The 27,594-nt window shown below is 41.5% G+C and overlaps 1 protein-coding gene across 1 annotated transcript in view; it reads left to right on the top strand.

Annotated features, from left to right (window-relative positions):
- Nucleotides 1–27,594, top strand: part of LOC145412882 (uncharacterized) — a 118,183-nt gene that overhangs the window by 4,850 nt on the left and 85,739 nt on the right. The window contains exons 3-4 of the mRNA XM_080282680.1: nucleotides 1,280–1,605; nucleotides 4,360–4,436. Of these exons, the coding sequence (XP_080138806.1) occupies nucleotides 1,280–1,605; nucleotides 4,360–4,436 (403 nt within the window). The remainder of the gene's footprint in view (nucleotides 1–1,279; nucleotides 1,606–4,359; nucleotides 4,437–27,594) is intronic.

Here is a 27,594-nt window from a genome sequence, read left to right as displayed (position 1 = left end):
TTGCCGCGCCTTGGCACCGCTTCTTGTTTGGCTCTGCATTGCAAGAAGGTACTTAGTGTTAATCCTGATACGGCACTGAGGTACTTCCTGCTTTGTTCCTGGTACCTTCACAGTTTTTTTTTTTTTTTTTTTGAAAAGAAGAGGAGTGTTTATTCAGGAGATATTTAAGAAAATCGTAAGGTCCCTCCAAATCAGAACAAAATTGGCTGGTGGCTCCAAATCTGAACAAAATTTGCTGCTGGCTCCAAATCTCAACAAAACTGGATGGTGACTCCAGATCTGAAATTTTTGCTTATGGTTGCAGATCGGAACAAAACTGGTTGTTTGTAGTCAGAGCTGAAGAATTCGTCAGTGAGTTTAATTAAAGGCTTAACTGCCCATGCTCACACACATATCGACAACCTTTGCCCAGGCTATCATGTCTTAATTTGAGCGTAAGCCTGCTTTTATTCTCTCCACGGTGCAAAGTATCCAGCTTGGTAAAGATTTCTAGACCTGCAGGAGTTAACCACAGCCTCCGGTAACCCCTTCAGAGCGAAATGCCAAGCTTGAGCTCAAGAAAATCGTCTAGGGTAGAGGAATAAATTCATAATGGTATTCTCAGTCTGGAGTGGACAGCAAAGTGGGATAGGATGATGCATGGACTGATGAATGGGTGGATTTATTATTACAGTACCGATATATATACTTGAGAAGTAATATGATACTGTCAGAAGCAGCAGGGGATCCTAAGACTGGGTATATTGTCTTTAAGGAAGTTATGGCCATACAAGTATTAAAGACACAATCACTGGAATTTCCTTTATTTTGTAACATTTTTTCCCCCTTATATAAACTTCTTCTTCTTCTTCGTCGTCGTCGTCGTCGTCGTCGTCTTCGTACTTTTCTTCTTGATAATTATTAGATTTAAAATTAAAATTATTATTATTTTTTTTATAACAATAATAATTATTATTATACTGATCATCATTATTATTATTATTATTATTATTATTATTATTATAACAATAATAATTATTATACTGGTTATTATTATTATTATTATTAATTATTATTATTATTATTATTATTATTATTATTATTACCATCATCATCATCATCATCATCATCATCATCATCATTATCATCATCTTCATCATTACTATTATTACGTATTTTTAAGTATGATTTTTTTTTTTTTTTTTTTTTTTGGTTACTGCTGCTATGTATCTACTATTAATGCTCTATTGCTTTCCCTGTTATATATCCTTGCTAATACCGTCTTTCTCAAACTTTCCAGGAAGTGTAGAGAGTGAGACGCTTCCCACCTTAACCCTCCAGCCGCTCAACTACTTCACCTTGCCTCCTCCCCCTCTTCCTTCCTCCCCCACACCTTCCTCCTCCCCCTCAACCCTCCTCACAGCTGGGACGGAGAGGGAGGAGAAGGAGAGGAAGGAGGCGCTGGTTGAAGAGGGGGAGGAGGAGAAAGAAGAGGAAGAGAAAGAAGAAGAAGAAGAAGACTTACCTCCCCAGCCCCAACTGGCCTCTCGTAATAGCAGCCTCAGAGTGCACCTGGGAGGGGAGACAGCCTTGGATTGTATGGTGCTGCACCCTGCCAATATGTCGGTGAGCTGCGAAGGGTTAAGTGCTGAGCTTCATGGGGGTTAATTAGGCTAGTATGCTCCAGAGGGCTAATTTGGCTCTCGAAAGGGTTAACTACTGTGGGCAAGAGGTACAGCTAAGGATTTGTGGTTAATTTTTGTGCATGAAAAGGTTAACTTGTGCTCGGGTATTGCTTAGTATGCACCAGAGGGCTAATAAATGTGCCACGAAGGGTTAATTAATGTGCCTCAGGGGGTAATAAATGTGCCACGAAAGGTTAATTAATGTGCTTCAAGGGGCTAAAAAATATGCACCAGGTGGTTGATTAGTTTGCACTAGTGGGTTAACTTATGTGTTACAGAGGGCGACTTAATATGCTATTGACGGGTAATCAGACTATAATAGAGTTAATTAGTGTTCCAGAGGCATTATTTGGTACTACAGACTCCACCAGTGTTCCAGTGTTAAAAGAAGGTTAATTTGTGTCCATCTATCTATCTATCACCAGACGCCTTAATCCCATAAGGGGTGGCCACAAACAAATCGTCTCTATGTCGCCCTATCCCCCGCCATTTTGCTGCCCCCCCCCCTCCCGAGCCCACACCCCCATCTGTCCATCTCATCCTTGGTCTCTTCCTCCCTCTCTTCCCCTCCACCTCACTCACATACACTCTCCAAGTTAGTCTGTCATACTCCATCCTCTTCACGTGACCAAACCACCTCACTGTATTTCTCCCAGCGCATTCTGTCACATCCATATCCACACCACAATGTTGCTTCACATCTTCATTTGTCAGCATGTTTCTACATGTAACTCCACATGCTCCTCTCAAATAACTCATTTCCACTGCTCCCACTGTTGACTTGTGTTCTTCCAACAAGGTCCAAGCTTCGCTTCCGTACGTTAAAGTTTGTATCACAATACTGTAAACTCATGCAGCGACTTATGCTTTCTTTCCTATTTCTTATCACTGCTTTCAAAGAACGAGCAACCTTTTTTCACTGTTGTACACTTTCAAGCACTTCATCTTCTAAACTTTTATCCTTACTCATCACACTACCCAAAGACTTGAATGCACTCACATTTTCCATTTCCTCATCACCCAACCTCACTCTCCATTCAGTACAGTTAACGTCATTCTTTCAGAAAGTTTACTCTTCCCTACATTCACCTTTGGATTCCGTTTCTAACACATTCTCCCAAACTCATTCTCAAGCCTTGCACTTCCCCTCCGTCTTCACTTAACAAAACAGTATCATCTGCTAACAACAGGATAGGATGTTTTCAAACTCTGTACCCTCACATTCGAGCCGCTCCAACATTGACTGTTCCACCTTGTATCTCTTTTATAACCCCATCCATATACAGATTGAACAACCATGGGAACTCGACATATCCCTGTTTCATTCCAACATTCAAACAGAAATATTCACTCAGTTCACCATCCACACGCACAGCAGCCTTAGCACCCTCATACATACTCTTTACGGCATTCGGCAGCTTCCCATTTACTCCATATATACGTAATATTTTTCACATTCCTTGTTTATCCACTCTGTCATATGCTTTCTCCAACTCCATGATGGCTCATACAACTTCCTTCTCTTCTATAGAAACTTTTTTCCACTAAAGACCTCTTGGATGAAAATCAGATCTACACAACCTCTTCCCTTCCTAAAACCTCCCCGTTCTTCTCAGTTTAATTCCTCTGTTATTTCCGTAACTCTGTCATTAAGTATCCTACCATATACTTTTCCAGTTATACTAAGAAGGCAAATGACCTTGTGATTACCACACACTTCTTTTTCCTATTGTCTTTTGTACCGGGAGGTAATTACACCTGACTTCCAATCTTCTGGAACTCTACTGTACATTCCTCCCAGGCCAATCTGCACATCTTCCATATCCATTCTACTGCTATCTCTCCCCCATGTTGTAGGATTTCACCACACACGCCATTAATTCCTTGGGCCTTCCCCATTTTGACTTTTATATTTGCTTCCACTACTTCCATCCTACTGATCTCTTCCTCCCTCCTTCTCCCATCCTTTTCCCAGCCACTTATACTCACATCACTTCCATTCTCTATGGTTAACAATTCCAGAGAATTAATTTGCAACAGAGAGTTAATTACTACTATCAGGAGTTAATTAATGTGCTCCAGTATTTAGACTTGAAGTAGTGAGCTTCAGAAAATTAATTATTATTCAACAGAGGCTTAATGATTGTACTAAGCTAGGCTAATTTTTGTGCTTGAATTAATAGAGGGTTAATTAGTGTGGTCCAGAGCCTTAAGTGTTCCAGTGAGCTACATAAAGTGCTATAGAGGGTTAATCGGTAAAGCTGTAGGATATATAGTGTGCTCTAGAGGGTCCATAGCCGGTTAATTAGTATTCTCCGTGAGGATAATTACTGTGCGCCACACGAATGAGTTGAGCAATTTTTCAATGGGTTTTTCCTGTTATTTTGCCAGAGAGAGAGAGAGAGAGAGAGAGAGAGACAGACAGACAGACAGACAGACAGACAGACAGACAGACAGACAGAGAACAGGAGGTATAAACCTGAGAGATATTATTCATCCTACCACCTCACACTTCTTCATTATCATTTTAACTTTTCCTCCCTTATCTCACTCTTCCCATTTTATAAAAACATTCTTCTCTCTCTCTCTCTCTCTCTCTCTCTCTCTCTCTCTCTCTCTCTCTCTCTCTCTCCATTATCATATTTTTTCTGATATCCATTTGTATCCATTAACTACCGCCATCTTTATAATCCAGGTGTCGTGGCTGAGGCGGGTGGACGACGTGTTGGAACTCCTTACATGGGATACGCACATGTACGCCAAAGACCACAGGTGAGGAGTGAAGGCCAAAACTACTTATACTGCAGGAGTGCACTTTGTTGAGTCTGTTCGAAACTACTTGGCACCATACGTGTAAAGAAGTAAAGAACAAAAGCACATACTTTCCGGGAATTCCTCCCATTTATCAACATTACTGTCTCTAAAGATGTATTGGTATTGCCCACATTCTCTCTCTCTCTCTCTCTCTCTCTCTCTCTCTTTGTATGTGTGTGTGTGTGTGTGTGTGTGTAGTGCAGCCAAAACTATCATTTTGATGAAACTTGGCAGGATGGTTGGAACTGGCTCCCAAACAGGCCAGCTCCAATTTTATATCAGTTGATTCTGTGTTGTGGCCCTTAATAGTTGTCCCTATTGATGTTACAACACGTGCACACGAAAGAGGCGGCGGGACATATTTGTGCAGTTTTGTCGGTCTTTGTAGAGAAAGGGTGAGAGATGCGGGGGGGGGGGGAGGAAGAGCTGTACATCTGCATTACGATGTCTGTTACTTCACTAATGCAACGAAGAAACGGTGCTTTTAGCTATAATGGTGGTGGTGGTGTTCACTGTAATGATGGTGGTGGTAGTTGTTACGATGGTGGTGGTTGCTGTAATGATGATGGTGGTGGTACAGGTAGCTGTAATTGTAGTGGTGGTAGCTGTTATGATGGTGGTGGTAGCTGTAATGACTATGGTGGTGGTGTTAGCTGTGATGTTGATGGTGGCTGTAGCCTTCATGGTGGTGTTGGTGTTGGTGGTGGTAGCTGTATATAGGTAGATAGACAGACAGATATAGATACAGATGTCGTTACATACTGGTAGATATACTAGAAGGACCCCGAAATTCCCACAATAGATCAATAGAATGGGAAAAACAAATAGTTCCCCACTGCACCAATAGGCACCTCTTCAGTGCAGTCTTGTTAATTATCCTGCCAAGGGGCAGTACGAGTCCGTATTGCTGGCGTTTTTTTTTTTTTCTTTATTCATGCATGTGGCTTCTGCGATTTTTTCCTCAAACTAATACGGCAAAATTTATATATTGTTACGGAACAGAGAAAACTGTCCCGCAAAGTTCCAGGTTCAAAACAAAAGAGTTAGGTAAAATTATAAGTTAAAGTTTAATGCTCAAACTAACAACTAAACATTCAGGACTCATAAGGATAACGTAATGGCAAAAAACAGGTTAAATATATGGTTAACCGCAATAGCCTCTACTAACACGAAATTAGCAAGTGTAAATTTATATAAGTCAGCCCTGATAAAATGAGAAAACCGGATAATACTCAGTGAATGCAAGATATATTATTACAGATACAAAATATTATCAAAAATGACTGACATAAAAACACATGAATCACAAAAACCTCATTAAGCCTACGAATCAACACCTTATGCTATACAGTACAAGGAAAAAATGTAATAACACTTATACTCAAATTACACAGCTGCTAGATGGCTGGAGACTTCCTGAGCACTCACAATAATAACAACTGTACAGGGTAGGACAGAGATGTGAGCAAAATGAGGAGTAGATCTAAGTGGCAATTAATGCAGAGACTGAGCTCATTATATAGGGGCCGGCAGAGCTTGACACAACTTGTAAGAAGGACGCGCAAATGAAGCCATAGGGGACAAAGAGTTGACAATCCTGCTCTGAACAACAGAAAGAACGACTTACTCTACTATAAGGGTAGAAGGGGGGAGTGAGGTAGAACACGCTCGTGATCAAACATGCAGCATACTGTTCGTTAGAATTACACAAAGGATGATGAAATCATAGGCTATGTAACACCTCCCCACAAAGAAAAAGAAATTTACCATGGAAATTTCTTATTACTCTAAAACAATCTGTCTAAAGTCTAGATAAGCAATCTGCAATAACATTTTCTTTCCCCCTGACATGTTGTGTGTCTAATGAATACTCCTGAAGAAGTAGACTCCATCTTGCCAATCTCTGATTTTTATCTTTAAACTTACTAAGGAATTTTAGTGGGTTATGATCGGTATAAATGACTATGGGGTCAAAACCAGAACACAAATAAAATGAAAAATGCTGTAAACCCAAAATCAAGGCCAAAAGCTCTTTCTCAATAGTTGAGTAGTTCTTTTGAGGTGGAGTGAAATTCTTACTGTAATAAGATACAGGGTGTTCAATACCCTGATCATCCTCTTGCAGCAAAACAGCCCCAGCTCCTGTATCACTTGCGTCAACAGCCATCTTAAAAGGCTTAGCAAAATTTGGAGTAGCGAGCACTGGCTGACTTAATAGGATAGCTTTAAGTTTGCTGAAAGAGGATTCATAGTTATCGGTCAAGACAAATTTAACTCCCTTTTTCAGTAGGTCTGTAAGTGGTGATACAAGAATTAAAAAGTTTAGAACAAATCTCCTGTAATAACGTACCATTCCCAAAAATCTTTGTAGCTCTTTCCTACTTTTAGGTCTGGGAAGATCACTTATAACCTGAACCTTAGCTCCTGGTGGTGCAATATGTTCATCACCAATTACGTACCCAAGGTACTGAACTTTAGCTTGACCAAACTCACACTTTGATAAATTAGCTACAAGATTAGCCTGAACCAAACGCTCAAGCACTTTACTGACATGGCATAGGTGATCTTTCCAGTTGTCACTGAAGATTAATACATCGTCAATATAAATAACACACCCTGCCAAACCCTCTGTTACAACATTCATGAGCTTCTGAAATGTGGCTGGTGCAATCTTCATACCATATGGCATTACAGAACATGCAAAAGTCTTTCCTAGTGTTACAAAACATGAGATCTCCCTAGCACGTTCAGTCATAGGTACTTGCCAGTATCCCTTTAACAAATCAAACTTACTTATGTACCTAGCCTTTCCGATCTTGTCTATGCAATCTTCCACACGAGGGAGAGGGTAAGTGTCTGTTTTGGTTATCTGATTAACACGTCTGTAGTCGATGCAAAGCCGCTGTGACCCACCTGGCTTAGGGACTAGAGTGACAGGAGAACTCCACTCGCTCTGACAGGGCTCAATCATCTTGTGGTCCAACAGGTAGCCAAGCTCCTTCTGGATGAGAGGAACTTTCACTGGGTTCACACGTTAAGGAGGCAGTTTAATTGGCTTTGCGTCTCCAACATTGACATCATGCATCAACACAGTGGTTTTTCCTGGAGTAGCACGGAACACTTGTGGGTACTCCTGCAGTAATGCCGAAAATTCCTGCTTTTCCTCGGGAGCTAGATGAGAAAGTTTAGTCTGGAGATCATTCATGATATCAGGATTCTTCCCCAAACTATCACTCAGGCTCATGCTGCATGGGAGAACTTCACTTGCAGACTCGGGTGGAACAGCTACAGTGCAGACTGGGTTATTTTCGTCCCGCCTGTGATATAACTTTAGCATGTTGATGTGACAAAGTTGCTTGTTCTTTCTACGATCTGGTGTGGCGATGACATAGTTGACATCACTGAGTTTCTTCTCCACGAAATAAGGACCACTGAACTTGGCTTGAAGAGGTTGCCCATGCACTGGTAGCAGAATCAAACCCTGATCTCCTGGCTGAAAGTGGCGTAACCTGGACTTCTTATCATACCAAGTCTTCATCTTCTCCTGAGCAGCTCCTAAATTCTCTCTCGCCAGCTGTAAAGCAGTGGACAGCCGTTCTTTGAACTTCATCACATACTCCAGCAGGTTGACGTCATCTTCCTCCGAAAGCCAGCATTCCTTGAGTAGCTTAAGGGGTCCTCTTACTTCATGGCCAAACAGTAGTTCAAAAGGTGAGAAGCCCAGTGATTCATTTGGAGATTCTCTTGCGGCAAACACAACGAATGGAAGACCTTTATCCCAGTCTTTCTGATGTTCCAAACAGTATTTCATGAGCATCGATTTGAGTGTTTGATGATATCTCTCCAACGCTCCTTGGGTCTGGGGATGGTAAGCTGAAGACGTGATCTGGGTGATGCCCAACTCTTTCAGAGACTGCTTGAAAACATTTGACATGAAATTACTTCCCCGGTCTGACTGTACCTCCTTGGGCAGACCAAACTTTGTGAAGAACCCTAGCATTTCCTTAACCACGTTCTTTGCTGAGATATTTCTAAGTGGAATGGCTTCAGGATAACGAGTAGCCATATCAATCAGGGTCAACACATAAGAAAATCCTGAAGAAATCTTAGGAAGAGGGCCCACAATATCCACCAACACACGGGTGAATGGCGCCTCAAAAGGAGGAATGGGAACTAGAGGTGCAATCTTTTCGGTCTGATTACACTTCCCCACAACTTGACAGGTGTGACAAGACTTACAATACCAGGAAACATCCCTGAAGATACCTGGCCAGTAGAAGTGTTTCAAAATGCGTGCCACAGTCTTCCTCACTCCAAGGTGTCCTGCCAAACTGGAATCATGAGCCACTCTAATGATATCCTGCCTACAAACACGAGGGATGACAACTTGATGTACAACCTCCCAGTCACAGTCGGCTGATGCTGTTGAGGGTCTCCACTTCCTCATAAGTACTCCTGACTTTATATAATAACAAGTAGAAGCACCAGCTGACCCTTCCTCACTGCGAGCAGAGTTAGCTAGACCTTTCAACTCGGGGTCAGCAACCTGCAACTCAACCAACTTTTGACGAGACAAATTATCAACACTACGGGGTACTGCCTCATCTGGTGAGTGGTCCAAATTAGCAAGAAAAGTGTCTGCTAGGATAACATCATCATTATCATTATCCTCTAAGTCACCAGTAACTTTAGACTTAGCCCTAGTGACAGCACATGCAGAGAACGCATCAGGGACATCACAATCCTGGGCCGCAGCCACTGGCTCACTAGACAACTGAGGAGCTGGACACACTTGACTTTCACCAATATCATTTCCAAGTAAGAAAGTTACACCTGACATTGGGAGTGTCTCAACCAACCCAACCATAACGGAACCATTAACAAAACCAGACTCTAAATTCACTCTGCACAGAGAGACAGAGAAGTAATTATTCCCTACACCTTGTAAGATTACAGTTTCATCAGAGGAATTAACATTAGAGCCTAGAACACTGGTCAGCATAAGGGATTGGCAAGCACCTGTATCACGATATATTTTAACTGATTTCCTGTCATTACTGTCCAGAGGACTGACAAAACCATCAGACAGGAAATTAGCACATGAACTCTTGAGAGTGTCACCCACGTTACTGCTCAAAAGAGGAGCGTCATCATTAGAATTTAATTTACCCCTCAAAGCAGGTTCAGTTAACTCAGTTAAAGAATTCTGGGAACTCTCAAGGGTGGACACTAGACCAATTGACTGAATATTTAAAGACTCCTTTTTGTTCACATCACGCTGTCTCCTGAAACATTTCTCCGTAGTATGACCAAGCTTACTACAATAAGTACATTTACTTTTCTGAAATCTAGAGGTGAAGCTGGTATTTACTTCTTGAGAAACATCATCTTTATTCTCTTTCCTGTTACCTGTACTCTGAGTAGAGGCAACGTACTTACTCTCAGCTTTCCTTTTTTATCTAGAGTATCTCTTGTGAGTGAGAACATATTCATCAGCTTAAACTGCAGCATCAGACAAATTATCTATTCTTCTCTCATCAAGATATAGGCTTACATCATTATTAATACACCTTTTGAAGTCCTCCAGCAAAATCATCTGCTTAAATTTACCAAAATCAGAATCCACATTCTTAGAATTTAACCACTGCTCTAACAGATCTTCTTTGATTTTTGCATACTCAACATGGGTTTGCTTATCTTGCTTGTAAGTTGTCCTAAATTTTACTCTATAGGCTTCAGGAACAAGCTCATAGGGCTTAAGAATCAAGCTCTTAACTACATCATAATTATCACATTGATCCTGAGGCAAAGATGCATAAGTTACTTGAGCTTTACCGGTGAGAACAGTTTGAAAGAGTACTGGCCAATACTTTTTGGGCCAATTAAAACCTGTAGCTACCCTCTCAAACAACTGAAAATACTTTGTTAAATCAGATTCATTAAAAGGAGGGACAAGTTTAACATTTTTAGCCACATCAAAATCATCAGAGCTAGATGATCCAGTTCCACATTGTTTCATGCGATACTCATGGTCTGCCTGAATTCTAGCAAGTTCAATTTGTGCCTCCTGAGAACGTGCCTGAAACTCAGCCTCTTTAGCACGGGCCTCCTGCAGGGCTAGCTGTAACTTAGCTAATTCAGTCTGCGTTTGCTCATTTGGAGGAGTTACATTAAACAAGCTTTCAATAATCATGTCAACAATTTGATCTTTAGGATGATGAGAGCGAACAACAATTCCCAATTGTTGAGCAACAAGCTTAAGTTCATTCTTTGTTCTGTTTTCTATATCACACACTGTTTGCACATTTGACAAAAAATCTTTGGCTTCATCAAGCGTAGTAATAGTAAACATCATGAATAAATCACAGTCACAAAATATCAACCACAGTCACAAAATATCAACCAATATCCTTATGATAATATCCTGAATATCCTGGTGAGGTCGCCAAATTTATGTTACGGAACAGAGAAAACTGTCCCGTAAAGTTCCAGGTTCAAAACAAAAGAGTTAGGTAAAATTATAAGTTAAAGTTTAACGCTCAAACTAACAACTAAACATTCAGGACTCATAAGGATAATGTAATGGCAAAAAACAGGTTAAATATATGGTTAACCGCAATAGCCTCTACTAACACGAAATTAGCAAGTGTAAATTTATCTAAGTCAGCCCTGATAAAATGAGAAAACCGGATAATACTCAGTGAATGCAAGATATATTATTACAGATACAAAATATTATCAAAAATGACTGACATAAAAACACATGAATCACAAAAACCTCACTAGGCCTACGAATCAACACCTTATGCTATACAGTACAAGGAAAAAATGTAATAACACTTATACTCAAATTACACAGCTGCTAGATGGCTGGAGACTTCCTGAGCACTCACAATAATAACAACTGTACAGGGTAGGACAGAGATGTGAGCAAAATGAGGAGTAGATCTAAGTGGCAATTAATGCAGAGACTGAGCTCATTATATAGGGGCCGGCAGAGCTTGATACAACTTGTAAGAAGGACGCGCAAATGAAGCCATAGGGGACAAAGAGTTGACAATCCTGCTCTGAACAACAGAAAGAACGACTTACTGTACTATAAGGGTAAAAGGGGGGAGTGAGGTAGAACACGCTCGTGATCAAACATGCAGCATACTGTACGTTAGAATTACACAAAGGATGATGAAATCATAGGCTATGTAACAATATATATATATATATATATATATATATATATATATATATATATATATATATATTGCTTGGGAAAACTCCAGCTGAGGCAGCGAGAATGCTTGAGCATGCTTTCAAGGGGCAGACTATGAAAAACATCAGCAATGCTACGGTACGCTGTTGGAACCCTTCATCTGACCAAGGACATACACCCAGCCAAGCATATAACGGCCCTCACCCCACCAATCTTTTCTTTTAAAGGCTTGAGGACACATAACCTGTGGCCTTATGAATCCTAATGCAGGTCGCATTGAAATCTGTTTTTTTTTTTATAATTATTATAATTATTAAAAAAAAAAATACTCAAGACGCAGCATTCTACATATCAAAAGGCAACAGTTCACTATATGACACATAACCATGTTAAATTTAATGACTACAGTGATAAGTTCTGGCCTGGAAACGAAATCTCTATGCCTGGCCAGCTGCCCTGCCTTCCAGCTCTATCGATGGACACCTACTGATCCCAGTGATAAAAACACCCTCCTCTGACTCTGTCAGGTGGATAGCAAAAAAACACAGGTCTACGAATGGTGTGCAGGTTTTAAGAAGGGAAACATGTCGGTCCAAGACTCTGCACGTCGTGGCCGCCCATTGATCTCTCGAGAAAATTCAAAAGGTAATCCTGTAGTTTGTTCCTCTTGGACAGAGTGCGAACCAGCAGTTTTATATTACAGTACTGACATTTCTAAGGGAAAGCATCAGGCGTAAACAGCCAAAGAAGTGGCGTACCCAGAAATGTTTCTTGCATTATGGCAAAGCCAAGCTAAATACTACTTTGTTAGTTCAGCAATTTTTTGTCAAAAACAAAAGTTGTTGCTTAGCACCCTCCGAACTCGCCTGATCTCGTTTTTTTTTTTTCTTGTTCCCCAAGATAAGTTAGAACTAACTGGCAGAAGATTTGACAACTTGGAAGAAATCCAGGAAAAAAATTGAAGAGTCTCTGGTCAAGGTTGCAAAAGACTATTACAGGAAGAGTGTCTTGAAATGGGATAAGCATTGGGAATTTTTTTGCCCCCCCATTTTTTTTTTATTTTGTCAGACGCCATGCATCCCAGACGGGGTGGCCAAAGGCTTAGAGTTAATTGTTTTACAGGGAGGGGTACTAATCCTTCACCAACCCCACTTGACATGTAGGGATGCCAACAGCATCTGGTGTTCCCAGGCGGTCACCCATCCAAGTACTAACCAGACCCAACGTTGCCCCCCCATACATATATATATATATATATATATATATATATATATATATGTGTGTGTGTGTGTGTGTGTGTGTGTGTGTCCCTCTGACTGCGGTTACCGTGGCGAGAGCTATACCCCTGTTGCAGCAATCCATACAAAAGTTACCCATTTTCAATGCAATAATTTTCGTATTAATAAACATGATTAAAAAAACAATATAACATGCGCAAGAAAGCGAGACCTTTCTTCTTACCTATGAGCATATCAGTGAATGTTTAGATGCTCCTACGATGCTGTAGAGAGATATGGAAGCAACGCCATTTTCGGTGTTTTTTTGCTTAGCTGTAGCTATCCGTCACGCACCACCACCCACACTGCCACTCACCACACTTCATTTCCCGACCACGCACCACTATATGGATCACTTTCTTTGCATTATTTTGAACGGTTCACTGAGCACTTCAAAATCATTACTTTACAAGCATTATAAAATAAAATAGTGTGATACTGAACCGTGAGAAACTACTCAGCAATAGTGAATGACGCTAAACTCTAGGAAAGATAATTTACATGGCCTACACCAGACACTTCCATTTTCCTTATATTTTAGTCACACGTGCTCTCTATCACTTATTTTCATTTGTTCAATTACTTTTCCAGAGGGGCTTGATCAAGATGACAAGTGTGTAAAGTCACAGTGGTGTAACAGGTAGGTTGGTGCCGCGTGGTGTGCTGACTTGTTTTTTCAGAGATTTTACTGTATAATCCACACTAGAGCCGTGTTTTTGTCGTCCAAGCTAGAGCTTGGGATTTGAAGCGCGTCTTGGGGAACTTGGTTTCTGTCCGCAAAAATAGTCCAAGATATGTAGAACCGAAAAGTTACGTGCCAATCGCAAAGTAAACAGAGGGGTTCGCCGAAGATCTGACAAATATACAATTTACATGTAGGCGTTATTTGTGCTGAACTGGCTCTATATGTCGTTAATATTAACCAACTGCACCCTAATTTTATGTGCAAAGTGCTAATTTCAGGATATTTTTCATTTACGGGATATTGCTGGCCAATCTCACTCTCCCCAAGCTACTGTACACCAAGACTGTTCCCGACCACGCTTGGGCGAGATACGAAGACGATCTAGGTTTCGATGACAAACGCTTGGGCCGGCTTCATATCACTTTGGCCGACAAAAACGGGGCAGCTAGGTTTCACCAAAGATGGTTTCGAATCCGATCCGTCAGCTTGGACGACAAAAACGCGGCTTAGAATCACTAGAATCGTTGTTACCAGTAGATGCATACTTCCTTTTCTGTGGAATACGATCTCTAGCACCTCTTCTCTTGGTAACACCAAGCGAAGTTGAGGGTTGGGGTGAACGAAACGAACGACCTCTAGTCGCCATGACATCATGAAGCAAACTGGGCTCCAGTGTTGCCACCAAAAAATTTGGTAAATCTGAAGCTGGATGCCAAAAAATCTGTGGAAATCTGTAGATCCCTCAAAGTGACCATTCCTTGGGGGGAAATGGAGAACTACCCCGTCCGAATTTTCCACAGCCTTCCCCTTGAACCTCCCGAATTTTTCCCTAACTGACCACAGAAATGACATACCACATGTTGAAGATAGAATTTGGTCATAATATAATAGTACCATTGAGCAGTTACAAACTAATATGGCAGTTTTTTTTTTTTTTTTTTTTTCAAAAATAGTGGACTGTGTATAGCCAGTTGTTAGCTCATGGAACTAGGCCTGTCACACAGCTTGAATACAAAATTATGGTTACATGAATTTTGATCAGCCTTCCTTATCAAATAGGAACGGTTCTCCTTGGTTACAAGTCAAATTAACCGTCCAGTCCGACTACACTTAGTCATAAGCTAAACTGGAAAGGAGTGTAGGCCTAGTATCTTTGTTAAGTGATAGTAAGTCGAATTCATATTAACTCATTATATCACAGGAACCACACCAGAATTAGAGCATATACTGTACAATGTATTTCCAAGTGAAATAATGCACTTCTTTGTACTGTCTGATTAAAAAATGCAGCAGTTGTTTACTAAGCAGCTCCCAGTGCAGGTGGTAAATTACACAGCATGTGAAATATTGTCTTAGTGTGGAACTTTTAAAAAATTCTCAAAAGGCAGATGCAGTATTTATATTTGATAAGTGTCTTATCCACAAAGGAAGCAAAGCCTGTAATACATTGAAAATGTCTTCCAATATGAAAATCTGTAGATTAACCCTCTTTATCAAACAAATTCTGACAATCTGAAAATAGTTACGAAATCTGTAGATTACAGATAAATCTGTAGAAGTGGCAACACTGCTGGGCTCACATGGTTCCGTAATGCGTACGTACTGATGCGGTGTGGAGGATGATGCTAAAAGGAAGACCTGGCAACCCCAAGCGTGGGCGGATGAATACAAAGAGTACTCATGCCAAAATATAGGGTGCAACTTTTGAAATCGATTCGTGAATTTTAAACGGAATGGCGCAGCCTGTCGATCGGACCTTTCAAAGAGAATGTCGCAGCCAAGGGGATACACACACACACACACACACACACACATATATATATATATATATATATATATATATATATATATATATATATATATATATATATTGTTACGGAACAGAGAAAGATAATGTACACTTTAAGTGAGAATACTAAAAATCACTACAGTCCCGTAAAGTTCCAGGTTCAAAACAAAAGAATTAGGTAAAATTACAAGTTAAAGTTTAATGCACAAACTAACAACAAAACATTCAGGACTCATAAAGATAATGTAATGGCAAATAAACAGGTTAAATATATGGTTAACTGCAATAGCCTCTATTAACACGAAATTAGCAAGAGTAAATTTACCTAAGTCAGCCCTGATAAAATGAGATACCAGATAATACTCAGTGAATGCCAGATAAATTATTACAGATACAAACTATTATCAAAAATGACTGACATAAAGAACCCTACATGAATTACAAAAACTTCACTAGGCCTACAAATTAAACTTATGCTATACAGTACAAGAAAAAATACAACAGTTATACTCAAATTACACACAGCTGCTAGATGTTTGGAGATTTCTTGAGCACTCACAATAATAATATCTGTACAGGGGAGGACAGAGATGTGAACAAAATGAGGAGCAGATCTAAGTGGCCATGATGCAGAGACTGAGCTCATTATATAGGGGCCAGCAGAGCCTGATACAACTTGTAATAAGGACGCGCAAATGAAGCGATGGGGACAATCGGTCGACAATCCCGCACTGAATAACAGAAAGGACGACTTACTCTACTATAACGGTAGAAGGGGGGGACTGAGGCAGAACACGCTCGTGATCAAACATGCAGCATACTGTGCGTTAAAATTACACAAAGGATGATGAAATCATAGGCTATGTAACACCTCCCCACAAAGAAAAAGAAATTTACAAAGGAAATTTCTTATTACTCTAAAACAATCTGTCTAAAGTCTAGATAAGCAATCTGCAATAACATTCTCTTTCCCCTTGACATGTTGTATGTCTAATGAATACTCCTGAAGAAGTAGACTCCATCTTGTCAATCTCTGATTTTTATCTTTAAACTTACTAAGGAATTTCAGTGGGTTGTGATCGGTATAAATGACTATGGGGTCAAAACCAGAACACAAATAAAAAGAAAACTGCTGTAAACCCAAAATCAAGGCCAAAAGCTCTTTCTCAATAGTGGAGTAGTTCTTTTGAGGTGGAGTGAACTTCTTACTGTAATAAGATACAGGATGTTCAATACCCTGATCATCCTCTTGCAGCAAAACAGCCCCAGCTCCTGTATCACTTGCATCAACAGCCATCTTAAAAGGCTTAGCAAAATTTGGAGTAGCGAGCACTGGCTGACTTAATAGAATAGCTTTAAGTTTGTTGAAAGAGGATTCACAGTTATCGGTCCATACAAATTTAACTCCCTTTTTCAGTAGGTCTGTAAGTGGTGATACAAGAATAGAAAAGTTAAGAACAAATCTCCTGTAATAACCTACCATTCCCAAAAATCTTTGTAGCTCTTTCCTACTTTTAGGACTGGGAAGATCACTTATAACCTGAACCTTAGCTCCTGGTGGTGCAACATGTCCATCACCAATTACATACCCAAGGTACTGAACTTTAGCTTGACCAAACTCACACTTTGATAAATTAGCTACAAGATTAGCCTGAACTAAACGGTCAAGAAATTTACTGACATGGCATAGATGATCTTTCCAGTTGTCACTGAAGATTAATACATCATCAATATAAACAACACACCCTGCCAAACCCTCTGTTACAACATTCATGAGCTTCTGAAATGTGGCTGGTGCATTCTTCATACCATATGGCATTACCGAACATGCAAAAGCCTTTCCTAGTGTTACAAAACATGAGATCTCCCTAGCACGTTCAGTCATAGGTACTTGCCAGTATCCCTTTAACAAATCAAACTTACTTATGTACCTAGCCTTTCCGATCTTGTCTATGCAATCTTCCACACGAGGGAGAGGGTAAGTGTCTGTTTTAGTTATCTGATTAACACGTCTGTAGTCGATGCAAAGCCGCTGTGACCCACCTGGCTTAGGGACCAGAGTGACAGGAGAACTCCACTCGCTCTGACAGGGCTCAATCATCTTGTGGTCCAACAGGTAGCCAAGCTTCTTCTGGATGAGAGGAACTTTCACTGGGTTCACACGGTAAGGAGGCAGTTTAATTGGCTTTGCGTCTCCAACCTCGACATCATGCATCAACACAGTAGTTCTTCCTGGAGTGGCACGGAACACTTGCGGGTACTCCTGCAGTAATGCCGAAAACTCCTGCCTTTCCTTGGGAGGTAGATGAGAAAGCTTAGTCTGGAGATCATTCATGATATCAGGATTCTTCCCCAAACTATCACTCAGGCTCATGCTGCATGGGAGAACTTCACTTGTAGACTCGGGTGGAACAGCTACAGTGCAGACTGGATTATTTTCGTCCCGCCTGTGATATAACTTTAGCATGTTGATGTGACATAGTTGCTTGCTCTTTCTACGATCTGGTGTGGCGATGACATAGTTGACATCACTGAGTTTCTTCTCCACGAAATAAGGACCACTAAACTTGGCTTGAAGAGGTTGCCCATGAACTGGTAGCAGAATCAAAACCTGATCTCCTGGCTGAAAGTGGCGTAACCTGGACTTCTTGTCATACCAAGTGTTCATCTTCTCCTGAGCAGCTCCTAAATTCTCTCTCGCCAGCTGTAAAGCAGTGGACAGCCGTTCTTTGAACTTCATCACATACTCCAGCAGGTTGACGTCATCTTCCTCCGACAGCCAGCATTCCTTGAGTAGCTTAAGGGGTCCTCTTACTTCATGGCCAAACAGTAGTTCAAAGGTGAGAAGCCCAGTGATTCATTTGGAGATTCTCTTGCAGCAAACACAACGAATGGAAGACCTTTATCCCAGTCTTTCTGATGTTCCAAACAGTATTTCTTGAGCATCGATTTGAGTGTTTGATGATATCTCTCCAACGCTCCTTGGGTCTGGGGATGGTAAGCTGAAGACGTGATCTGGGTGATGCCCAACTCTTTCAGAGACTGCTTGAAAACATTCGACATGAAATTACTTCCCCGGTCTGACTGTACCTCCTTGGGCAGACCAAACTTTGTGAAGAACCCTAGCATTTCCTTAACCACGTTCTTTGCTGAGATATTTCTAAGTGGAATGGCTTCAGGATAACGAGTAGCCATATCAATCAGGGTCAACACATAAGAAAATCCTGAAGAAGTCTTAGGAAGAGGGCCCACAATATCCACCAACACACGGGTGAAAGGCGCCTCAAAAGGAGGAATGGGAACTAGAGGTGCAACCTTTTCGGTCTGATTACACTTCCTCACAACTTGACAGGTGTGACAAGACTTACAATACCAGGAAACATCCCTGAAGATACCTGGCCAGTAGAAGTGTTTCAAAATGCGTGCCACAGTCTTCCTCACTCCAAGGTGTCCTGCCAAACTGGAATCATGAGCCACTCTAATGATATCCTGCCTACAAACACGAGGGATGACGACTTGATGTACAACCTCCCATTCACAGTCAGCTGATGCTGTTGGGGGTCTCCACTTCCTCATAAGTACTCCTGACTTTACATAATAACAAGTAGAAGCACCGGCTGACTCTTCCTCACTGCAAGCAGAGTTAGCTAGACCTTTCAACTCAGGGTCAGCAACCTGCAACTCAACCAACTCTTGACGAGACAAATTATCAACACTACGGGGTACTGCCTCATCTGGTGAGTGGTCCAAATTAGCAAGAAAAGTGTCAGCTAGGATAACATCATCATCATCATTATCCTCTAAATCACCAGTAACTTTAGACTTAGCCCTAGTGACAGCACATGCAGGGAACACATCAGGGACATCACAATCCTGGGACGCAGCCACTGGCTCACTAGACAACTGAGGAGCTGGACACACTTGACTTCCACCAATATCTTTTCCAAGTAAGAAAGTTACACCTGACATTGGGAGTGTCTCAACCAACCCAACCATAACGGAACCATTAACAAAACCAGACTCTAAATTCACTCTGCACAGAGGGACAGAGAAGTAATTATTCCCTACACCTTGTAAGATTACAGTTTCATCAGAGGAATTAACATTAGAGCCTAGAACACTGGTCAGCATAAGGGATTGGCAAGCACCTGTATCACGATATATTTGAACTGATTTCCTGTCATTACTGTCCAGAGGACTGACAAAACCATCAGACAGGAAATTAGCACATGAACTCTTGAGAGTGTCACCCACGTTACTGCTCAAAAGAGGAGCTCCATCATGAGAATTTAAGTTACCCCTCAAAGCAGGTTCAGTTAACTCAGTTAAAGAATTCTGGGAACTCTCAAGAGTGGACACTAGACCAATTGACTGAATATTTAAAGACTCCTTTTTGTTCACATCACGCTGTCTCCTGAAACATCTCTCCGTAGTATGACCAAGCTTACTACAATAAGTACATTTACTTTTCTGAAATCTAGAGGTGAAGCTGGTATTTACTTCCTGAGAAACATCATCCTTATTCTCTTTCCTGTTACCTGTACTCTGAGTAGAGGCAACGTACTTACTCTCAGCTTTCCCTTTTTCTCTAGAATATCTCTTGTGAGTGAGAACATACTCATCAGCTAAAACTGCAGCATCAGACAAATTATCTATTCTTTTCTCATCAAGATATAGGCTTATATCTTTACTAATACACCTTTTGAAATCCTCCAGCAAAATCATCTGCTTAAATTTACCAAAATCAGAATCCACATTCTTAGAATTTAACCACTGCTCTAACAGATCTTCTTTGATTTTTGCATACTCAACATGGGATTGCTTATCTTGCTTATAGGTTGTCCTAAATTTTACTCTATAGGCTTCAGGAACAAGCTCATAGGCCTTAAGAATCAAGCTCTTAACTACATCATAATTATCAGATTGATCCTGAGGCAAAGATGCATAAGTTACTTGAGCTTTACCGGTGAGAACAGTTTGAAGGAGTACTGGCCAATACTTTTTAGGCCAATTAAAACCTGTAGCTACCCTCTCAAACAACTGAAAATACTTTGTTAAATCAGATTCATTAAAAGGAGGGACAAGTTTAACATTTTTAGCCACATCAAAATCATCAGAGCAAGATGATCCAGTTCCACCTTGTTTCATGCGATACTCATGGTCTGCCTGAATCCTGGCAAGTTCAATTTGTGCCTGAGCCTGTACCTGTGCCTCTTCAATACGAGCATTTGCCTCATTAACACGAGCCTCCTGCAGGGCTAGCTGTAACTTAGCTAATTCAATCTGTGTTTGCTCATTTGGAGGAGTTACATTAAACAAGCTTTCATTAATCATGGCAACAATCTGATCTTTAGACTGATGAGAGCGAATAACAAATCCCAATTGTTGAGCAACAATCTTAAGTTCATTCTTTGTTCTGTTTTCTATATCACACACTGTTTGCACATTTGACAAAAAATCCTTGGCTTCATCAAGTGTAGTAATAGTAGACATCATGAATAAGTAACAGTCACAAAATATCAAGCAATATCCTTATGATAATATCCTGAATATCCTGATAAGAGGTCGCCAAATTTATGTTACGGAACAGAGAAAGATAATGTACACTTTAAGTGAGAATACTAAAAATCACTACAGTCCCGTAAAGTTCCAGGTTCAAAACAAAAGAGTTAGGTAAAATTACAAGTTAAAGTTTAATGCACAAACTAACAACAAAACATTCAGGACTCATAAAGATAATGTAATGGCAAATAAACAGGTTAAATATATGGTTAACTGCAATAGCCTCTATTAACACGAAATTAGCAAGAGTAAATTTACCTAAGTCAGCCCTGATAAAATGAGATACCAGATAATACTCAGTGAATGCCAGATAAATTATTACAGATACAAACTATTATCAAAAATGACTGACATAAAGAACCCTACATGAATTACAAAAACTTCACTAGGCCTACAAATTAAACTTATGCTATACAGTACAAGAAAAAATACAACAGTTATACTCAAATTACACACAGCTGCTAGATGTTTGGAGATTTCTTGAGCACTCACAATAATAATATCTGTACAGGGGAGGACAGAGATGTGAACAAAATGAGGAGCAGATCTAAGTGGCCATGATGCAGAGACTGAGCTCATTATATAGGGGCCAGCAGAGCCTGATACAACTTGTAATAAGGACGCGCAAATGAAGCGATGGGGACAAACGGTCGACAATCCCGCACTGAATAACAGAAAGGACGACTTACTCTACTATAACGGTAGAAGGGGGGGACTGAGGCAGAACACGCTCGTGATCAAACATGCAGCATACTGTGCGTTAAAATTACACAAAGGATGATGAAATCATAGGCTATGTAACAATATATATATATATATATATTTAATTATATACATATATCTAGGCTGCTTCCCCCAAGGGAAGGGAGGTAGCCGAGACAGGACGACACACTCCCCATTTACTCATCCATTCAAACACATTCATTCGCATCTTAGCCCCAAAGGGGAGAAGGGACAGATCCTCACCACACCACACCGCACAAGGGTCAACTGCACAGTGCAATCAGTGACATCCGCAGCAGGGCCCGACAGCAGAGCTGGTTTACCCATGCCACATCATAATAGATCCATCCCCTTACCCGCACCTGACCTGACTAGCTGATCAGACTAAATGCAGGAGAATATCCCCTCAGGGCTGTGTCATCATTTATTCATTCACAATTTCTCTCCATTTATTTTTGTCACGCACAGCCACTCTTCCTTGCTTAACAGACATCCCTCTCGTATCCAGTGCTCTCTTCATACTGTCCATCCATCCTATTCGTGGTCTTCCTCTCAGCCTTACACCTCTCACATCAGATCTAGTTATCTTTTTCACCAATCGCTCATTATCCATTCTCTCCTTATGCCCAAATCATCGCAACACCCTCTGCTCAGCTCTACCAGCCATCTTCCAAACAACTCCAGTTCTCCTCCGCATTTCATCATTTCGCACTCAATCCATACGCGTCACTCCACACATACTCCTCAGATACATTTCCATTACATTCAAACTTTTCCTCTCTGCTACACCCATATTCCATGTTTCAGCCCCATATAATGCAGTCGGTACCACAACACCCTCATATAGCCTTCTCTTTACATCCATTCTCAGTGAACGACATCTAAACACTTTTTTCATTCCTCCCAGCACCTTACCTACTTCATTCGTTCTAAACTTCACTTCTGCATCTATTGTTCCATCCACAGCAACATGTGACCCTAGATATTTAAAACACTCTACCTCCTCAAGCAACTCACCATTCAAAACTATATTTATCCCCCTACCATCTACCAACCTCGTACACTTCATCACTTTACTCTTATTCTCATTTACTTTCAATTTCCTCCTTTCACACACCCTTCCAAACTCCTCTACCAACTGTCTCAATCTCTCCTCTGAATCAGCCACCACTGCAGTATCATCTGCAAACAGCAGCTGCTTCAGATTCCACTCCCCACCATCAACATTTACCAGACTCAGACCTCCACCTAAAACTCTTGCATTCACCTCCCTTACAACACCATCCATACAAATATTAAACAACCAAGGCGACATCACACATCCCTGTCGCAGCCCCACTCTCATGGGAAACCAATCACTCACAGCATTTCCCACTCTTACACACTTCTTTACTATTTACAAAAAAACTTTTCACCCCTTTTAGTAACCTACCATCAAGTCCATAAAATCTTAAGACAGTCCACAAAGCCTCGCTATCAGTTCTATCAAACGCTGTTTCTAAATCCATAAATGCCCAAAACACATCCTTGCCTTTCGCTAAATACTTTTCACACACTTGTCTCACAGTGAACACCTGATCTGTGCATCCCCTCCCCCTCCTAAAGCCACACAGCTCATCACCAATCACTCCCTCTGTACCCTCTCTAACTCTCATAATTGACACTCTGCCATACACCTTACCTACAACACTCAACAGACTTCTACCCCTAAAGCTAGTACATTCATACTTATCACCCTTGCCTTTATACAACGGGACCACACAAGCACTTGCCCAGTCAATTGGCACCATACCTTTCACAATGCACACATTCAACAATCTTACTAACCAGTCAACAATAGTCTCTCCACCACCCTTCAGGCATTCCACAGCACACCCATCCATACCTGCTGCTTTCCCTGTTATCATCTCCTTTACTGCCTTCTCCACTTCCTCCTCCATGATCAAAGAATTATTCAACTCTCCCAACACATTTATTCCTTGCACCCTTCCATCCGCCACAATCTCAGCCACCATTTCCTCCTCTATATTTAACAGTCATTCAAAATACTCTGTCCATCTCTTCCTTACTGCATCCGTCTCAATTAACATCCTTCCATCCTCTGCTTTTACTAGTTCTTCCTTCCCAGACTCTCCCTTTTGCACCCTTTTAACCTCCTTCCAGAACATTTTCTTATTCTGTTGAAAATTCTCAGTCAGCCGCCTACCCCACCTCTCATCTGCTGCCACTTTAGCATCACTCACAGCCCTTCTCGTCCTATTCCTCTTTTCCTTATACCTCTCATATGACACCTCATCCTTCCTCTGCAGCCACACTTCATATGCACGTCTCTTCCCAGCCACAGCCATACTTACTTCCTCGCACCACCATTCACCTCTTTTTCTTACGCCACCACCCACACGTCACGCACCACACACTTCTTCTGCATGCACCACCACAGCACTCTTAAACAACTGCCATTCCTCCTCCATACTGCCATTCTCCTGATCTTTCACTGCGTTCCACTCATCTTTCAATTTCTCCTGATCCTCTATCATTTTCTCTCTTCTATCCAACTCACTTGCAAAATCTCCCTGCCACACCTAACCCTCCTAGCTCTCACCCATCTCTTACCTACTCTTAACTTTCCCTCCACCAGGTAGTGGTCAGACATACCTCCACCCTCCCCTCTCAGAACTCTCACATTCAACAATCTTCTTATTACATTCCTAGACACAACCACATAGTCCATCAATGCTTTATCAACAACCATTCCACCCTTCTGTCTCACCCATGTATACTTATAAATATCTTTCTTTTAAAACAGAGTATTTCCAATCACCGTCTCTCGCTCAACACACATCCCTCTCATTCGTTCCCCGTTTTCATTTCTTCCAGGCACACCATGCATACCAACTACACCTTCAACTGCTACATTTCCCACTCTAGCATTCAGATCTCCCATCATTACCACATTCACATTCGCTCCAAAACTCTGCAGACACTTATCAACATCATTCCAGAAAGACTCCCTCTCTTCTTCATCCCTTTCACTACCAGGCCCATATGCATTCACAAACACCCACAACTCACGTTCAAATATCGCTTTCACCCACATCAGTCTCGACGACACCTCCTTCCATTCAATCACACACTGCTGTACATCCGGACTCACTAACAAGGCCACACCTTCTCTTACCCTTCCTCTATCAACACCTGACAATCTTCCATTCACACTTCCAAACATAGACTCACCCTTCCCTTTCATCTTCGTTTCACTCAAAGCTAACACATCCAACTTTCTTCTCACAAACATTCTCCCAATCTCCTCCCTTTTAGCCTCAATCGTACTACATCCACGCACATTCATAGACCCAATCTTCAGGGTACGGGGATAACTCAATCCCCCATCCCTTTCTCTGGCCTGTCTCTTTTTAGGAACTAAAAAACAGTAGTAGTACCACCCCATAGTGTGGCCAGATTGTGTTCCTCCCCCGCCACTGGGGGGGTGTCAGGGCAAGACATTACATAAGCATATTTCATCTAATTCCAGAACCCTAAGGACGTGTTTCTTTGTCTATCTGCATTGGTAATTTTGTGCAAGCATCAATTTAGATGTGAAAGGTATTGAGAAACTCTAACAGCAAATGTTTTAAGACCCTTTTCCAGAGTGTTAAAGATATCTATCTATCTATTGCCAGACGCCTCAATCCCGTTTGGGGTGGCCACAAACAAATCGCCTCCAAGTCGCCCTGTCCCCCGCTATTTCACTCCCCTGCTCCCAACTCACACCCCCCTCTCTCATATACCTCTCCACCCCATCTCTCCATCTCATCCTCGGCCTCCCCCTCCCTCTTTCCCCCTCCACCTCACTCACATACACTCTCTTCGTCAGTCTTTCACCCTCCATCCTCTCCACATGGCCAAACCACCTCAGTGTGTTCCTCATAACGCTTCCTATCACATCCACATCAACACCACAACGCTCCTTTATATCCTCATTCGTCAGCCTGTCTCTCCATGTGACTCCACAGGCTCCTCTTAAATAACTCATTTCCACGGCTCTCACTCTTGACTTTTGTCCTTCCAACAACGTCCAAGCTTCACTTCCGTACGTTAGAGTTGGTATCACAATACTGTCATGTAGTAACTTTTTCACTTCCATGCTCACTTCCCTGTTTCTTATCACTGCTTTCAAAGAACCAGCAACCTTTCTTCCCTGCTGTACCCTTTCAAGTACTTCACCCTCCAAACCTCCATCCTTACTCACCACACTACCCAAGTACTTAACCCTTTAACCGCGGGTGTCATTCCAGAATGACGTTGCAAAAACTGGACCAAACCGCGGGTGTCATTCTCGAATGTTTGTGAATATTTTGAATACCCCGCGTTTTTTCCGTGCGCCAATTGTTTCAAGGGAGAGTAGCTATTAAGTTTTTTCACTCCAGCCGACCCCCACCTCCCTCTTCCCCCCCCTGGGGCCCCACCTCCCACCCCCTGGGCCCCCCACCCCACCCCTGACCAAGCGCGCATCAGTATCTGTCCAGCTGTGTGAGTGACAACACATGTTGATGTGGCAGTGAAGTGCAGGCAATTACAGTGCCTTTTACCTGTCTCAGTGAACACAGAGTGGGTGTTTATCGTATGTGCAGTGTTCATATATGTTTATAGTATTATTATCAGAATGTGATTGGCATTTGGTAATGGTGTGTGAGCGAAAAATAGTGATTACAACACCGCTGATGTGGCAGTGAAGTGCAGGCAATTACAGTGCCTTTTACCTGCCTCAGTGAACACAGAGTGGGTGTTTATCGTATGTGCAGTGTTCATATATGTTTATAGTATTATTATCAGAATGAGGTTGGCATTTGGTAATGGTGTGTGAGCGAAAAATAGTGATTACAACACCGCTGATGTGGCAGTGAAGTGCAGGTAATTACAGTGCCTTTTACCTGCCTCAGTGAACACAGAGTGGGTGTTTATCGTATGTGCAGTGCTCATATATGTTTATAGTATTATTATCAGAATGAGGTTGGCATTTGGTAATGGTGTATGAGCGAAGGTAATGATGTGTGAGCGAAAAATAGTGATTTTACACCCCTCACTTCTAACGGCACTGCCCGTCCTGTGAAAGTCAACGAAGTCATGAAACCTACATCAATGGAAAGCTGAAGGTTAGTACTTTCTAATGGTACCTTATTTTTTTCTCTAGCTTTATTCTGTGCAGAGTTATTAAGGTTAAAAGGTTTGTTTACATTTGGCTGAAACCCCCGCGGGAGAGGACAGTCAGACCAAAACAATACCCGCGGTTAAAGGGTTAAACGTACTCACATTTTCCCTACATTCACCTTTAGATTCCGTTTCTTACACACTCTCTCAAACTCATCCACCAAGCCTTGCAGCTCCCCTTCGTCTTCACTCAACAACACAGTATCATCTGCAAACAACAGTATAGGGAGTTTCCAAACACTATCCTCTCTCACCAGGGCCACTCCAACATCCACTACCCTACCTTGTACCTCTTTTATTACCCCATCCATGTACAGATTGAACAACCATGGAGACATGACACATCCCTGTTTCAACCCAACTTTCAAAGAGAAAAATTCACTTAGTTCACCATCCACACGCACTGCAGCCTTCGCACCATCATACATACTCTTCACAGCATTCAACAACTTCCCATCTACTCCATATATTCTTAACACTTTCCACAATCCTAGTCTATCCACCCTGTCATATGCTTTCTCCAAATCCATGAAAGCCGCATACAACTTCTTTCCCTTCTCTAGAAACTTTTCCACTAAAGATCTGACAATGAATATCTGATCTACACAACCTCTTCCCTTCCTAAAGCCTCCCTGTTCTTCTCCAACTAATTTCTCTGTTCTTTC

This window comes from Coenobita brevimanus, chromosome 94 (genome assembly GCF_032717465.1).
Source record: "Coenobita brevimanus isolate Jiangsu-jjx chromosome 94, ASM3271746v2, whole genome shotgun sequence".
Classification (NCBI taxonomy): Eukaryota; Metazoa; Arthropoda; class Malacostraca; order Decapoda; family Coenobitidae; genus Coenobita; species Coenobita brevimanus.
This window is presented reverse-complemented; position numbering and strand designations above follow the sequence as displayed.